The 16,054-nt window shown below is 47.3% G+C and overlaps 1 protein-coding gene across 2 annotated transcripts; it reads right to left on the bottom strand.

Moving 5' to 3' along the window:
* Positions 1-16,022, bottom strand: MBOAT7 (membrane bound acylglycerophosphatidylinositol O-acyltransferase MBOAT7). 2 transcript variants are annotated; one of them, XM_035135135.3, is made up of 9 exons: positions 15,603-15,969; positions 15,313-15,401; positions 8,880-8,960; positions 6,374-6,503; positions 5,339-5,465; positions 5,092-5,248; positions 3,964-4,324; positions 3,565-3,750; positions 1-1,683 (listed from the first exon to the last, which is right to left on the bottom strand). In XM_035135135.3, the coding sequence occupies exons 3-9, from the start codon at positions 8,953-8,955 to the stop codon at positions 1,302-1,304; spliced, it is 1,419 nt and encodes a 472-aa protein (XP_034991026.1). In that variant the 5' UTR covers positions 8,956-8,960; positions 15,313-15,401; positions 15,603-15,969; the 3' UTR covers positions 1-1,301. The 2 variants fall into 2 exon arrangements, with proteins under 2 accessions (XP_034991026.1, XP_034991025.1); XM_035135134.3 differs by lacking the exon at positions 15,313-15,401 and having other exon boundaries at positions 15,603-16,022.
* Positions 16,023-16,054: the final 32 nt, after the last annotated feature.

The following is a 16,054-nucleotide window of genomic DNA, read 5'->3' as shown; positions in this document are numbered from 1 at the left end:
TTGTTTTTTAAAAAAAGGTTTTTATTTCCCATTCAGGCTTCCAATAAAGTTGCATCGGACCTGGGTCACAATGTTTATAGAGATGAGCTGTTTTACATCTTACTTTCTTCAGAATGCAAAGACGTTATCCATGAGGCAGGCAAAAAGTACAGACAAGTCATGGGTTCTGCAGTGTAAAACCCACAGGGCTCCCAACCCAACATACATAAAAAAAAGTTTTAGAACCTTGAGATAATAATTTGTGTGTCCTAAAGCAAATTCTGCAAGCCACAGGCTTAAATTTGCTGCACTTGAATCAGCTCCCTATAACTGAAGATCACCACCGATACATTTTAAAATGTGGCTGACGTGGCATGCAAATTTTTCATTTTGCTTCTTAGTTTCGGCTTCTCCCATTCCACAGTACAGTACTTAAAGCATTAGCCTTACTGAGCTAAACTCCTCGATACAGAGGTGTCCTGACACCTCCAAGAATCTCACCCCTATTTTTTTCCACGGTGGGGGTGGTAGAAATCACTGACTCGGGGCTCAGCAACAGCCTCACAGGTTTTTGCAGAGTTGCTTGAAGGAAGTTGGGGCTTTTATTTACCTTAGTAAAAGGTGAAGGTAAAGGACCCCTGGGCGGTTAAGTCCCGTGAAATGTGACTATGGGGTTGCGGCGCTCATCTTGCTTTCAGGCCGAGGGAGCCAGTGTTTTTACCTTAGTATCCTCAGATGACCCACCACCCAGTAGCAAATCTGCAATATTCTCTTTCCCCTGGCAGTAAACCCCTATTCCAAGGTGAGATCTGGGAACGGTTGGGAATGAGGCTAGGGATGGAGCTCTGGTCATTCTTGCAAAGTCCCAGATTCTCTTCCTGTAACATGGGTGTGTTTTAGGTTTAAAAAAAAATAGAAAAGAAAGAGGAACCAAGTTCTGCAGAGATGCTAGGAGCCAGGACTTCTGACCTTTCTTGGAAGGTGAACAAAAGCCAGTAGGAAAATCTAATAGTCAACGGTGTTAGAAGTTTAGATTTCTAGGAGTTCCCTCCCCACACACTGCCCAAAGAAATACTGGTGCCAAATGACATGGCACTGGGTGTTGGTATTCCTAAGTCCTCAGGTATGAGAACAAGTGAGGAGCTGAGTTTTCGAGACACAACTCCTGGTTCCTTATAGTCAGATCCTCAATGGTGGTTTCAACGATGAAACACAGGTTAAAAAAACAAGTCTTATGTTGAGTCCCATCTGCTCCCTCAGCCTCCAGGGCCTTTCGGAAGCACTCCACGTCAAGGGCTTATGCCGGCCTTGCCTCAGCCCCATCACTCCTGCCGCTGGGGTTTCTCCAAAGCGCCATCTTTGTCCTTCTGGGAGGCCCACGCTCTCTGGAGCCCCAGCCTTTTCCCCAGCAGGAAGAAGGCCAATGCCCCCAAGTGGACGCAATAATAGATGGAGCTCCAGTAGCGGACGGTGTCCTCGAAGGTGAGCAGCACAAAGCCCATGCACATGTAGTCATAGGCCCTCATCTTCAGGAACCACTGCACCCAGTCGCCATAGAGACGGCCGGCAGGGGTCAGGTGCCTCAAGAAGCCGCTCTCCATCGCCCCCTCAGCTGCTAGGCAGAGTGGGATGGTAAGGAAGCTGAGGTAGTAGCCGGGGTGAATCCCATGCCAGTATGCAGAGATGAGCATGGTCCAGGCGCTCCTAGGAAGAAAGAGAGCCTTCTCAATCCGAGAATCCTCCCCTCAGGCCAATCCCAGCATATATCCCAGAACCCTTCACTATTTCTCCTCACACTTTCCCACTTCTCAGTCCCCGACTCCTTCATTGCTGTTGTTACACTTTGGTCAAGTCAATCCCAGAATCCTTCACTGCAGCTCTCAAGCCAAGCCTCCGTTTACATTTTGTTGCCTTCCTTGTTCAGTTTATCTACAACAACCAAGTTGCCAATCTCCTACACTTCTGTCAGCTCTTCCTCTCTTGGCCCACAGCCAATCAGCTATTTATACTCTGCCAAGAACAGTAACAATACTATGTCTGATACATTATTATTATTTATTTTAAAAATTCTATTCTGGAACATAGAACTGAGCCAGCGAAATGACACAATTAACCCAATGGCCTTTTCAAAAAGCCAGGTTTTCACCAATCGCCTGACGAAGTATAGTGATGGAGCCCGATGGACCTCACTTGCAAGGAATTCCTCAAGATAGGCACCACCACAAAAAACAAAAAACAAAAAAAACTATAGCTACTTGACACCAGCCTCACACCCTGAGGTCATGTTATGCAGACCTGCAGAGGATGAAGCAGAAACACCACAGATCGATGACCTTGAGAAGTTGGCAGGGCCCCTGAAGTCAATGCTTAGGCCCTTCAATGCCAACTGCTGTTCAGGAGTGTGGTTTAGGAGGCCAGAGTATATAAGGCCTCCCTCTTGAATCTTCCAGCTGCTGGAAACGGCACAAGTCTCTGGCTAACGGCACTGATTCTAGCTTCCTTCCTTTGCTATAAGAATATCCCCTCCTATGGTTTCAAGCAACTGCTGTTTAGAAGCATTACTGCCTCCAACCGTGGAGGAATAGCCATTGTGGACAATAGGCACTTAACCTCCATGAATCTGTCCAATCTTCTTTTAAAGCCATCTAAGTTGCTGGCTGTCACTACCTCCTGTGGGAGCAAGTGCCAAAGTAAAAAACAACGCACTGTGTGAAGAAGGACTTTCTTTACCTGTCCTGAATCTTCCAACATTCAGCTTCCTTGGACACCCATGATGTCAATGTCATGAAAGAAAAACTTTTCCCTATCCATTTTCTCCACGCCACGCATAATTTCATAAACGTCTATTGGGTGAACACTGCTTTGCCGTCTTGTACTTTAATTTGACTCCCTGTGATGCTGATCTAGGACATGCCTGAGTTTGTCCCTGGTTCATGTTTGGACCTAGATGGATTCTCTGCACTGACCCTGGTTTGTTTGGACCCTGCTGCATCCACAGCCCTGCCCTCTTGGGTTGACAACATGGGTGAAAGACTTGTGACTGGGCCCCTAAGCCCTTGAGGGCAATCCTTGGAGGGACTCGGGTGACGACTGGAGCAGGTGGGGAAGAACATACCAACTCCCACCATTTCATAGTCTTTCATGCCAACTGCCTCGCTTTCTCCATCTACAGTGGAACCTTGGGTTATGTTAACCTCGGTCTACTGCCCCAAGCACATGTGCAGAAGCGGTCTCTCCGGTTGCGAAAACTTTGGGATACGTCCGGAGCTCCGGAAAAAGATCGCGTTCGCAACTGGAGGTACCACTCTACCATCCAAGGTCGCAATAATATTTTTGGCTCAACATTTGCTCACATAACTCTCACCTGCATATTTATGCTACTCCCCCTCATGCCTGCATTTCTCTACTCTACCTGTCTTCAAATCAACCAACAACCACGTATCCCAGAACCCTCTTTACTGGCTGTTCCCAGAAGAACCTTCCCTGCAATTCATCTCAGAACCTCAGAGTCCACCTTCACACCAATCCACCACAACAGGCCATCTCCCCCATACCCCCTTCCCCCAATGATAGTGCTTTGCTCACCTTAAGACATAGGACCGGACAGGTGCGCTTTTGTAAATGTACTGCGCCAACCACCATTGGACACTCATGTTCCAGTAGCGCATGCCATCCTTCACCTTGACACAGAAGTCAGTGCCATGTGGATCAATGTTCTTGATTGTCTCATAATCATAGGTGATGCTGGACGCTCCCCCTTCATCTGAGTTGCTTTAGAAGTGTAGACAAAACAAGAACATCTTAATGCCCTCATGAATTGACTACTGCAGTGCTCTCTACATTGGGCTACCCTTGAAGACTGTATAAAAGATTTAGCTAGTGTCAGAATATGGCACCTTGCCTTCTGGGGGCAGGACACTTCCATGCCATTCTCTAAATCTAGCCCATCTTCTACTGCAGACAGGGAACATCTCCTTGACTAACCTGCTGATTGGCACGTATTCCACAGTGGGCCCACCGCCTGACCGTGATTTGGCGGTGGTTGGATAGGCACCGAAGGCAGCAGAAATGCAGGCGCATTCGGCGCAGAGCCAGGCGACATAGAAGCGCATGCGGAAGACGAAGAAGATGGGTACCATGTAGAAGATTCGGAACAGGAGTCCCCGTTCATAGAAGGCATCGCTGCGGACATATTGGAGGGGGAAGAAGTGAGAGACCACCAGGAAAAAGACCCCAAAGATGGGGATCATTTTCATTCTCGAAAGCAGCGGTTTCCAGCTAGGGATGATTGTGGAGTTAGGCTGGTTCAGCCAATCGTGGTAAGTACGGTAGCGAAAAAATGGGCCTAGGTGCAAAAAAAGAAAAAGAAAAAAGAAATTGAGATCAATGAGCAGACAGAAATGAATTGTTCCTCAGAAAAACCAAGACACACAAAAGCCTATCATGCAGCCACAGATCTTAATAACTTAAGTCTTAAGAGGATGTGTAGCTTGGGTGCTGGGTAAGAGTTTGATGCGTCCAGTAGCCTAGCCCTATGTCTCCTCACGGGATCTGGTGCCACAAGCAGAACCTGCAGGATCTCAGCATTCATTCCAAGTTTCTAGCCCTCATTATCTGTCGCAGAGGTAGTGCTCGGATATTTTTGTGCTGTTCCCACAAAGCAGAAAAGGAAAGAACAATCAACGTTACCACACATGAACTGGAAAGTCACACAAAGATAATGAATGGAGAGAGGAAGAAAGGCATATTCTTTCCATAAACACCAAGAGTCAGAGGCATGCTGGTGCTTCTACGGATACACACACACACACACACACACACACAATCATGCCACAAAACCAGCTATGACGATTAGAGCAACAGGCAAAGGTGAAATATGTCTTCCTTTTCTTATCTTTTATCTTGCTCCCTCTTCAAAATAAAACTGAAACAGAAAATGGGAACCCCCAGACCCTCTGTCTCCTGTCATCAATTTTCATATTTTTGGTGAAGTCTAAAGCTGTGGTAACCATGATTTAAAAAACAAACAAACCCATCCCTAGAATTTGGTGCTGTACACATATTTCACCCTACCCAGTTTGACCACTGCTTTCTGTTAGGTAACTCAGGTACCTGTCATGAGCCCAACATAGCAATAACTGTAGCACAGTATCTCCACCAGTCCGGGCATTGTAGGGATCACGCCAATCACTGGACCCTTGGCAAATGATGTCACATCCTGTTTCTTCGCCCGAGTGAGTTCTTGTACTTCGTTGGCTAAGCTCACCATCTGGGAGACACAGATTAAGGCATCATGGGAAACGAGCTTCCTAGGGAGCCCCTTCCCCATACCCCGGGTCCAAAGCGCAGCCCCTCTTACCTTGAGAGTGAGTAAGAGCTGCACGGCATTGGTGAAAGGTGTTGGCTCTGGGAAGCCAAAGTAGCCAATTGTACGGAAAAAGAGCAGGTAGGAAAAGGTCCAGCCAAGTGTCAGGTAGTGACAGGCCCTGGTGTGTGTGAGGGGAGAAGCAGATAAAAGGCTGTAAATATTAATGAACTATTCATTATTCTTTAATGAATTGTTCTCCACACAGGTGGGTCTGGTATCTTCTTTATGCAGCTTTCGGCAAATGCTAAAGATACACTTCTGTACCCTGGCTTTTGACATTTGAGGTGTATATTTTTAACACTGTGCTTTTGTTGTTGTAATTCATCCTGCGACATCAGGGTAATAATATCCACACATACCACACACTCTACTCTGGCTGTTCCATTCTCACTGACCAATATCCTAATGTTGTAAATTTACTGAAGATATCCATTTTCAAGACCTGCCCTATTTCTTTCCCCAGACTGTATTTTTTTCAACTGTGTGTTTTTAATGTTGAATTTTAAATTCTTGTAACCTGCCCTGTGACTTTAGGCTGAAGGGCAGGTAATAAACATAGCAACAACAATGACAGTAAAGTAATAATCTGGAAGACGTTTGCCCCATTTTCAGGGCTCTATGTCTCTGCATCAAAAGGGACAAAACCTTCTTTTCTCTAAACCTGAGATGCGTCCGTGGCCTTCTGTGTGATAATTGAGGGCCACTTCTATCAGTCTTAGCCAGCATAGCCAATGGTTAGAGATAACAGGAGATGTAGTCCTAACAACCTCTGGAGGACCACTGGCTTATCTGCCCTGCTCTTAAGCCCCACATTGCTTCAACTTTTTAAACCTTGCAGGTAGAAATTCCGGGAGATCCGATTCCCAAAATCCCAACCTTGCCTGCTAAACTGTAGCCACCTGCAAACAACCAAACTACGTTTGCAAGGTGTCTTCATTCATCTGACTAGGCCTCCCGGCCCGCCACACAGAACTACAAGCGCCCCCCGTCTTTCCTGTTCCACTGCCTCCCAGCTCCCTCCTTTACCTTGGTGAGATGTTGATTATCAGCCACGTCCCCAAGATGGTGATAAGCGAGTGGAGGGTGTGGATGTGGCAGGTGGCCAGTGTGAGCACGAGCCCCGCAGCTGCCCCTCCAAACTGCTTGATCCTCAGGTCTGTGGGGAACAAGCAGATCAAAAAAGTTTCCCCATTGCGAACAGTTCCAACACAGTGGGATCGGGAGTTAGGGATTGCAAGTCAGCTCAAAAAGGAGAATGCAGGGAAAGAGAGACCAGAGCTTGGCAAAATATTTACATGCACAGGACACCCCCCCAGCACAACCATTCACTCAATTCCCATTTCTTCCTGTTCAAAATCAGATAACTGATGGGAAAGACTTCTTCCCAAGACGCCTGAGAGCTGCTCCTAACCAGAGAAGAACATTAGGCTAAAGGGAGAAATACTTTTATCTCGTATAAGGCAGCTTTTGGGGGTTCCCATTTTTAATTTTGATCAAACCTATCCATTCTTAAGGAAATCAGCCCTGAGTGCTCCCTGGAAGGACAGATCGTGAAGCTGAGGCTCCAATACTTTGGCCACCTCATGAGAAGAGAAGAATCCTTGGAAAAGACCCTGATGTTGGGAAAGATTGAGGGCACTAGGAGAAGGGGACGTCAGAGGACAAGATGGTTGGACAGTGTTCTCGAAGCTACGAACATGAGTTTGACCAAACTGCGGGAGGCAGTGCAAGACAGGAGTGCCTGGCGTGCTATGGTCCATGGGGTCACGAAGAGTCGGACACGACTAAACGACTAAACAACAACAACAATTTTTAATTTGCACTTCCCCTCCAGAAAAAAATCCCCAAATGGAATCTTTCATCCTAATTATTTTATTTATTTGAAATGTTTAGAGCCCACCCTTAATCCAAGGACCCTGGGACAGGGAACACTACACCCTCAATGAATAACGTTCAACACCGATTAAAAACAGGATAAGTAGACCTGTTCAGTATAAAACTAGTTCAGGATGAAAAAAGCAGTCCCAGTACCCAAACACCTTTGCAAACAGCCATACTTTTAAGCTGATGTCAGGAGAACATCAACACAGACATTTGTAGAATCTCAAGGGATTTCAAAGTCAGGGTGCCACCACAGAAAAGGCCCTGTTTCCTGACACCATGTATATTGGTGAGTGGCGGGATGGTAAGCAGGGCCTCCCTGGCAGATCTCAACTCCTCAGTAGGACTATGCAGGAAAGATGCTCCTTCAATTCATCTAGATCCCAAGTTGTTCAGGGCTTTATGTGTTACTGACAAGGGCTTGAATTCAGAGCAGAAACATACCAGCAACCAATGCAGACTCTTGTACCTTTGTGAGGTGCACAAAATTCTACTAAGGCTGCGGATTCTCCTGTCATTACAGCCCTGGAATAGTAAAATCCACACTGAGCAGAATACTGTATTCTTTGCAACTGGGCATTTTTTATCATATTATGCCAGGGCTTTGTCAGCTACACTGCCTCCCAGTCCATTTCCAGACCCAGTTTAAAGTGCTGGTTTTAATCCATAGAGCCCCAAACAGCTTGGGAGCAGGTTACCTGACTGATCACCTCCCTGCACAGGTGCCTACCCAAACCTTAAGATCCCCTTCAGAAGTCTAGCGACAGGTGTCCCTACCAAGGAGAGGGTATTTTTGCTAGTGCCACCCTGACCATGCAATATCTTCTCCCCAAAAAGGCTCTCCTGGAGTCTTCTCTGTGGTCTGTTCAGCACCAAGTAAATATCTTTTCTTACTATGCCAGGCTTTTAAATCTGGGCTGCTTCATTTGGTCTGGTATGCTTAATGGCCTTTTACTGTTGACTTCTAATCATGATATTTTGTATTTTTAAGAATTGCTTTTGTCTGTTTTGTTTGCCTGCTACCCGGGGAATTAGCAAGATTTCTGTATCACTTCATTAACAACACGGCCTCGGTCCTGTATACCTGGAAGGAGTGTCTCCACCCCCACTGTTCAGCCCGGACACTGAGATCCAGTGCTGAGGGCCTTCTGGCGGTTCCCTCACTGCAAGAAGCAAATCTACAGGGAACCAGGCGGAGGGCCTTCTCGGTAGTGGCACCCGCCCTGTGGAACGCCCTCCCATCAGAGAGATAAACAACTACTTGACATTTAGAAAATACCTAGAGGCAGCCCTGTTTAGGAAAGTTTTTAGTCTGTGATATTTTAATGTATTTTGATGTGTACTGGAAGCTGCCCAGAGTGGCAGGGGAGACCTGGCCAGATGAGCGGGGTATAAAGAATAAATTATTATTATTATTATTATTATTATTATTATTATTATTAACACACATTGACCACCGTTGCATAGATGGACAGCTATATAAATGCAACATATCAAAAGAAACAACTTCATCTCAGGGCCTTAGGAGTCCTTGGGCAATGCTTGGGCCGAAGGCATGGTTGCTTAAATCTGACTCTGCAACAGTCCCACCCCCCCACCCCCGGTAGACATGGCGTCCAACTCATTTTGGCCGCCCAGATTTAGCACTCACCCCCTTTCTTGAAGAGGAAGCCGACGGGGATGGAAACGAGAAGGACTGCCAAGTAGATGACTTCATCGGGTGACATTGTGGCTGGCAAGAGATGCAGAGAGTCAGAACAGGCTGTGCAGAATGATTCGGAGAGATTTATGCTGGGAATACTGGAAATAACCAGGGAGAAAGCTGTGCTACTGGTCCAGCAGCTGGTTTGAGGTCGGGTGAACATCTCTGAAGGAAGTGGCCCAGATTCTTGGGGCTGCCTATTAATATGATCCCAAAAGGTCAAAGCAAGGATGTCAAGGCACCTGGATTCTTGTATCAAAGGAGGGAAAACCTAAGAGATGCTGGCAGAAAGCAATAATCTTGCAGAATGCTACTACTCAGGTGGGGGGTGGGATTGAGAGGGAGGGGATAGTCACCCAATGAAACGGATGAGCATTATATTCAGGACAAAGGAAAGGCAGGACCTCTTCACACACAATGCCTGATTAATTTATAATAAATAACAAGATGAAAGATGAAAAAAACTTTTTTAATCATTCCAGTGGTATTATTAAAAAAAGATTTTTTTTCATCTTTCATCTTGTTATTTATTATGACTATGACAGATCAACATGGCTATCCACCTGAATGATTAATTTATGCAATTTAGGGAAGAAAGTGAATTCAGAGAGGGCAGGTGCATTATTCATTACATTTATAGACCAACTTTTGTTCCAAGGAGTTCAAGGCAGTTTACATGGTTCTGCTCTCCTCGTTTTATCCTCACGACAACTCTGGGAAACAGGGACTAGCACAAGCTCACCCAGGGAGCTTCATGGCTGCATGGGGATTCAAACCCTCATTTGCCAGTTCCTAATCCAGCACTCTCTGGGACGGGTGGCACTGTGGGTTAAACCACAGAGCCTAGGGTTTGCTGATCAGAAGGTCGGCAGTTCGAATCCCTGCGACGGGGTGAGCTCCCGTTGCTTGGTCCCAACTCCTGCCAATCTAGCAGTTCGAAAGCACGTCAAACTGCAAGTAAATAGGTACCACTACAGCGGGAAGGTAAACGGCATTTCCGTGTGCTGCTCTGGTTCGCCAGAAGCGGCTTAGTCATGCTGGCCACATGACCTGGAAGCTGTACGCCGGCTCCCTCGGCCAATAACATGAGATGAGCGCCGCAACCCCACAGTCGGTCACAACTGGACCTAATGGTCAGGGGTCCCTTTACCTTTAATCCAGCACTCTAACCATTACACCAGACATCCCCAAACTGTGACCCTCCAGATGTTTTGTCCTACAACTCCCATGACCCCTAGCTAACAGGACCAGTGGTCAGGGAAGATGGGAATTGTAGTCCAAAATATCTGGAGGGCCGAAGTTTGGGGGTGCCTGCATTACACCATGCTGGCTCTCAGTAATTAGTTGACGGCTACCAGTCATGACAGAATGAGACCTGGAAGGAAATCTTGCCCATGCAGCTTGGGGCTTCTTCTTAGTGCTCTAACTCAGTCGCCTTCCAGATATTGCTGGCATTCAACTCCCACCAACCCCAGTCAGCTTAGCCAAGGGGCAGGGATGGTGGGAGTCGTAGTCCAACAACAAATGGGGACACAAGGTTGAAGAACACTGCTCCATTCCATTCCCACCCAAGTTTCAGGTTGTTGGAGAGACAAACTTATGGAAACTAATGATGAGCGTTTGCAAATTCCACCAAATAACCTCAAATGTAGAAGGATTAATAGTTGGATGTGGTGGTTTGTTTATGCAGATTATAAACCTCCACCAGACTGCCGCAAAGTCCTCTGGTGCAGCTTGGCTTCAAAGAAGTCTTAAGTAATGAGTTAAGTTTTTGTGAGACACCAATAAAAAGCACTTCTGAATACCATCCATCTGAAGCAACATGCGACGTTTCCCTCTAGCCTTGTGAGATGACCAGTCTGGTCGCAACCATCAAGTAAACTTTCTCAGCAAGAGAAGCATTACCTCTTTCAAACAATTATAATCAAACATATTTAGTGTCTAGGATCACAGTTTCCCCAATAACGTCCCCAATTTCTTTTATCCCCTGTTCCCAGAAAGGATCTTAGGGTCTCTTATTTTAAGAGGTTGTGTGTGTGTGTGTGTGTGTGTGTGTGTGTGTGTGTGTGTGTGTACTTCTGCAAATCTTATGGTAGGGATGGGGAGCTTGTGGAATTACTGGAATGCAACTCATCACCCCTAATCATGGCCCTCCCCCAAAAAGCATTCCTATGCCTTTTTCCTATGCCAGGTGGCGCTGTGGTTAAACCACTGAGCCTAGGGCTTGCTGATCAGAAGGTTGGCGGTTCGAATCCCTGTGACGGGGTGAGCTCCCGTTGCTTGGTCCCAGCTCCTGCCAACCTAGCAGTTCGAAAGCACGTCAAAATGCAAGTAGATAAATAGGAACCGCTACAGCGGGAAGGTAAACGGCGTTTCCATGTGCTGCTCTGGTTTGCCAGAAGCGGCTTTGTCATGCTGGCCACACGACCTGGAAGCTATACGCCGGCTCCCTCGGTCAATAATGCGAGATGAGCGCGCAACCCCAGAGTCGGTCACGACTGGACCTAATGGTCAGGGGTCCCTTTACCTTTACCTTAAATTGTGGCCTTCCAGGTGTTGAGACTGCAATTCCCATCAGCCCCAGCCACCATAAACAATAGTCAGGGATGCTGGGAGTTGCAGTCCAGCAACACCTAAAGAACTGCAGGTTAGCCACCCTTGCCTCAACTGATGTCCAGCCAGCAGAAATATAACAGCTGATGCTTATTCTATCACTTCATCTCTGTGGCAGGAAAGGCAGCACCTGTTCAACTTCTGCCTGCTAGGTGGGAAACATGTGGCCCTCCAGATGTTGTTGAAATACAATTCCTAGCCAATGTAGCTAGTGGCCAGGAGTTCCTAGAGTTGTAGTCCATCGACATCTGGAGGGCCACAGGCTCCCCATCCCTGTGTTAAAGGCACAGAGGAGCACTGCCAGGGGGAGGAAGTTGGCCACCCTATTTTGGGATTGGAATCCCCATTCAAAGCATCCCAGGTGGAGTAGTCCAGCTTTATACCATTCTAAGGCTACTTCTACAATATTCCTTTAAAGCTATATCATACATATCATGCAGATGGGGCCTTGGGATGTTACATGTGTTAAGAGGTCACAAATCTGCTTTTTCTTAAGCATCTTCCCTATGGATTGTCCAGGCTACTGAAAGGTGGGGCAGCTTGTGGGGACCAAACAGGGGTCTAGGATATGAGCCAGGTCTCTTCGCTTTCTTCTAAGAAGGAGAGTGGAGCAAGTACAGTGGTGCCTCGACTTACGAATTTAATCCGTTCCGAAGGCACCGTAAGTCGATAAATTCGTGAGTTGAAAAACACCATTGGAAACGTGATTTCCCATAGGAATGCATTGGAAACGGAAACATTCGTAAGTCGAAGCAACCCTATCTAAAAATTCGTAAGTCGAAAAATCCCTATCTAAAATCGCCATGGTTTTTTTCCGGATATCGAGACATTCGTAAGCGTGCGGCCATTACCCCCAATTCGTAAGTCGAAAAATTCGGTTGTTGAGTCGTTCATAAGTCGAGGTACCACTGTAATAGAATCGTAGGCTTGTAGAGTTGGAAGGGACCACAAGGATCATCTAGTCCAACCTCTGCAATGCAAGAATCTTGTTGCCCAACGTGGGGCTCAAACCCACAACACCGAGATTAGGAGTCTCATGCTCCACCGACTGAGTCACAAGCAGGAAGAACTGTCAGCTGCAGGCTACCACATCTTTCAGAGTTGCACAGAAAACAAGAAGGCATGCTGGGTGAGGAAAGCCACACTTGAGTGCAACCCCCCCCCTTAATTGATTGTTTGATTGCATTTGTACCCCACTCTTCAGCCCAAAAGGCTCCCAGAGTGGCTTATGTACAATCAGTTAAAACAAGACAATCCCTGTCTGCAGGCTTACAATAATAATATTGGGGGGGGGAACCTGGCACACAATGGGAAAGGGGCAGGGAGGGAAGAGGGGGGAAAACCAATTTTGTGCAACTCTGAAAAGTACAGGTGCTCTCTTTGTACCTTGCTCCCAGCCTTCCACATTCTGAGCTTCATTTACAAAGACAGATTGCAATGCAACCCCCCTTTCCTCCTGTCCCCGCTAGGGACGACTGTAGCTGAACACACCCAGACCAGTTTCCACCCCTGCCACTTTTGCCCCGTTCCTCTTTGCTTTGTCTCCCTATAATCCCTCGCCTCACTCCTCCACCCCATGCTTTCTATATTTAAATAGGAATCCTTCAGCTAGATTAAAAGCAAGTGTCTATCTAAGGAGTCCAGCGAGATGCACACAGAGAGCACGCACACACACACTTCCCCTCCAGTGAGCCACTAGACTAGAGTTTGCAGCAGGCCTGTACCATGCATAGTTTTGCAGGCCAAACGCAGCCCATCCCACTTTGCCTGGCATCCCTTTGGGGGGGGGGAGAGAATTCCAAATACTCATTACTTGCAACCCTTCCCCAAACCTTTGGAGGAACAGCTAAGGTCCACCCAAACCCATCAGACGCAGGGAGGAGAGAATCCTACACAGCTCCTTCCCTTTGCTGGATTCAGAGGTAAATGCTGGGGCTGACTCCAATTCCCCCCGCAAATTTGCAGTGTTGTGGCCCACCTCCATCAAAGGCTCCTTCATTGACATGAGTTGCTGGGGGAGTGAAAGCCTTGTGCACTGTTGAACTAGGCCAGGCACCCCCAAACTGCGGCCCTCCAGATGTTTTGGCCTACAACTCCCATGATCCCTAGCTAACAGGACCAGTGGTCAGAGATGATGGGAGGGCCGAAGTTTGGGGATGCCTGAACTAGGCAAAAGGTATTGTTGCTGAGAGCAAAGACATGGACTAAAGTGGGGAGGGTGCAGAAAGACTGTTAGGTAAGAAAAGTAGAGGGAATTGAGAGAGGAAGTGCAGAGAACCCTGGAAAGTTGGGCGGTTTTCTGTGTGAGGAATAGATGGAGGTATATAGACAGGAGTGTTATGCAAAGGACAGGAAAATAGGAAGTAGATAAGCTGAAGAGACACTGAAGAGGGGGAGGGAATCTAAGGCTCCGTACACTGAAAGGTCTCCGGGACCTGTAGTTTGTTAAGGTGGCTGAGAATTGTAGCTCAGTGAGTGTTAAACTACAGTTCCCAGGATCCTTTGAGAGGGAGTGAACAGACGTCTTGACATGCCCCGCTACAGGTGAGAAAGTGCTGTGTTCAAGGAGACTTGATGGTGCGGAGGGAAGTGCACATTAAAAAGAGTTAACATGGGCTAAAAGGAAAAAGAAAACAACTCTGATTTAGAGTTGCCTAAGGAACTTGCCTAAAGCAAAAATCTGATATGAAATTACTAGTTTCTTATACGTCCGAGGAATTTGGAGTGGAGCTACAGGTTTTATTTTTCTGTTTTGATAAGAGCCAAAGAGGTCTAACCTAGAGAACAGACGATTAAGCAGAGCCATTACAGCAGTCTTCACATATATGGAAGGGCTGCCATCCAGAAGACAGGGCAGAATAGTTACCTGTTGCTCCAGGGGGCAAGACTAGAACCAAATCTGCAGGGAAGCAGATAAACATTAGGAGGAACTTTCTGACAGTATCGGCTGTTGGGCAGTGGAGTAGGCTGCGGGTGCTTCAGCAAAGGCTGAAGAGCCACATGCCAGGGATGTTGTAGTTGATCTGTTCATTTCTTAGCAAAGCACAACTTGAGCCAATTTTTTTCCCATTGGGAAAAGAAATGCCACCTACTTAATTTCCTCCCTTGTGTACAGCTATAATTGTGCTTGGAAGGCTTTCTAGAAAACATCACGGCAATGTTCCTTTAACCTCTGCCAAATACCTCCTTGCCCACTCTCCATACAGCTCCCCATCCATCAGATGGGAGTTGCAGCAGTCCCAAACATCTGAAGGGCACCAGGCTGGCTGGGTTAGGATACCCAAAGTGGAAAAGCTTCAGCGGAATTCCTGTAGTAGAGCAAGAAGAATGTTCAGCCCTGAATTTAGAGCCTCTGGGTATGTGCAGAATGCATTCCCCCAGTCAACAGCACTAAACAACCCCAGTAGATCTGGGGTTACAGGTAAGGGTCAATCATTTGCCTGCTTAGGAGCAAAACACAACGACATGTCAACTTCCAGGGCTCCCCCAACCGCAAAATGAAAGAAAGAAAAATCCTTGGTAGCAGGCAACGTTTTCTGTGGGGTTTTCATCTGATGAGGAATGTAAGGAGGAATATTTTTTTAAAATCCTCTGGGAAACTAGAGGGGGAAAGAATCAGCAGTGTCATTCCTCAGGTAGGTGTTGCACGCATATACCAGATTAAAACGGGAAGACAAACACTTAATGCAATGATGTAGCCCTTGCGAGGAAAAGATCTATAAAAAGCAGGGTTCAGGGAGATTAAGGCTATAACTACACTGTATAATACCTGAAAATAGAGAACCTAGACGTGCTGGCTCCTATTGATCCCCGCAGTACGCCTGGGCAAGTCATCTGTTCCCCATCTAGATCTTATGCCTGAGCAAAGAATAAAATAAAATTGCCCCATCCATGTCTGACACCGATCCAGGGAACCCTGGAGCCCTGGCTCCTAGCCTTAGGCCTCATACTGGTGAGCCACTAAACCCCCTTCATCCTTCCCCATTGAACCCAGGAGTCCGGCTTCCCAGCACCACCCAGTCTCGTTTTCCCAAATCAACCACCCCGCTCGGTACTCACCTCTTCGGGGGGCCCTTTCAGCACGTGCTGCTGCCCAAAGGGGGAATCGAGAGCGGGGCTGAAGGAAGCAGGGAAGGAGGGAAGGGCAACAAGCGGCAGCCTAGGAACGCAATGCAAAGAACTTAGCTCCTTGCAAAATCCATTTCTGAGATGGGCTGCCCCACCTCCCCCTTCGCCTCCAAGTAGCCTTGCAAAACAATTTCTCAATCTTAGGTGCGCGCTTCCTGTCTCTCTTGCACAGTTTCCTTTGCTTTGCAGGATGAGCTGTGCGTGATGGAAGGGGAGGCGGTGTGTTCATGCTTCCGCACCCTCCTTTTCATCCTCCTCCTCCTCCTTTCCACCGCCTCTGTCTTCCCAAGACCATGTCATTGGCACCTTCTCGGACCGTCCATTGGACAGCGGAGCCATCACTCCAAGCGCTTCGGCTGTGGCGAAAGAGTGATTGGAGGGTC

This window comes from Zootoca vivipara, chromosome 12 (genome assembly GCF_965207765.1).
Source record: "Zootoca vivipara chromosome 12, rZooViv2.hap1.1, whole genome shotgun sequence".
NCBI lineage: Eukaryota > Metazoa > Chordata > Lepidosauria > Squamata > Lacertidae > Zootoca > Zootoca vivipara.
The sequence above is the reverse complement of the archived record's forward strand: the minus strand, read 5'-3'. Positions and strand labels throughout refer to the sequence as shown.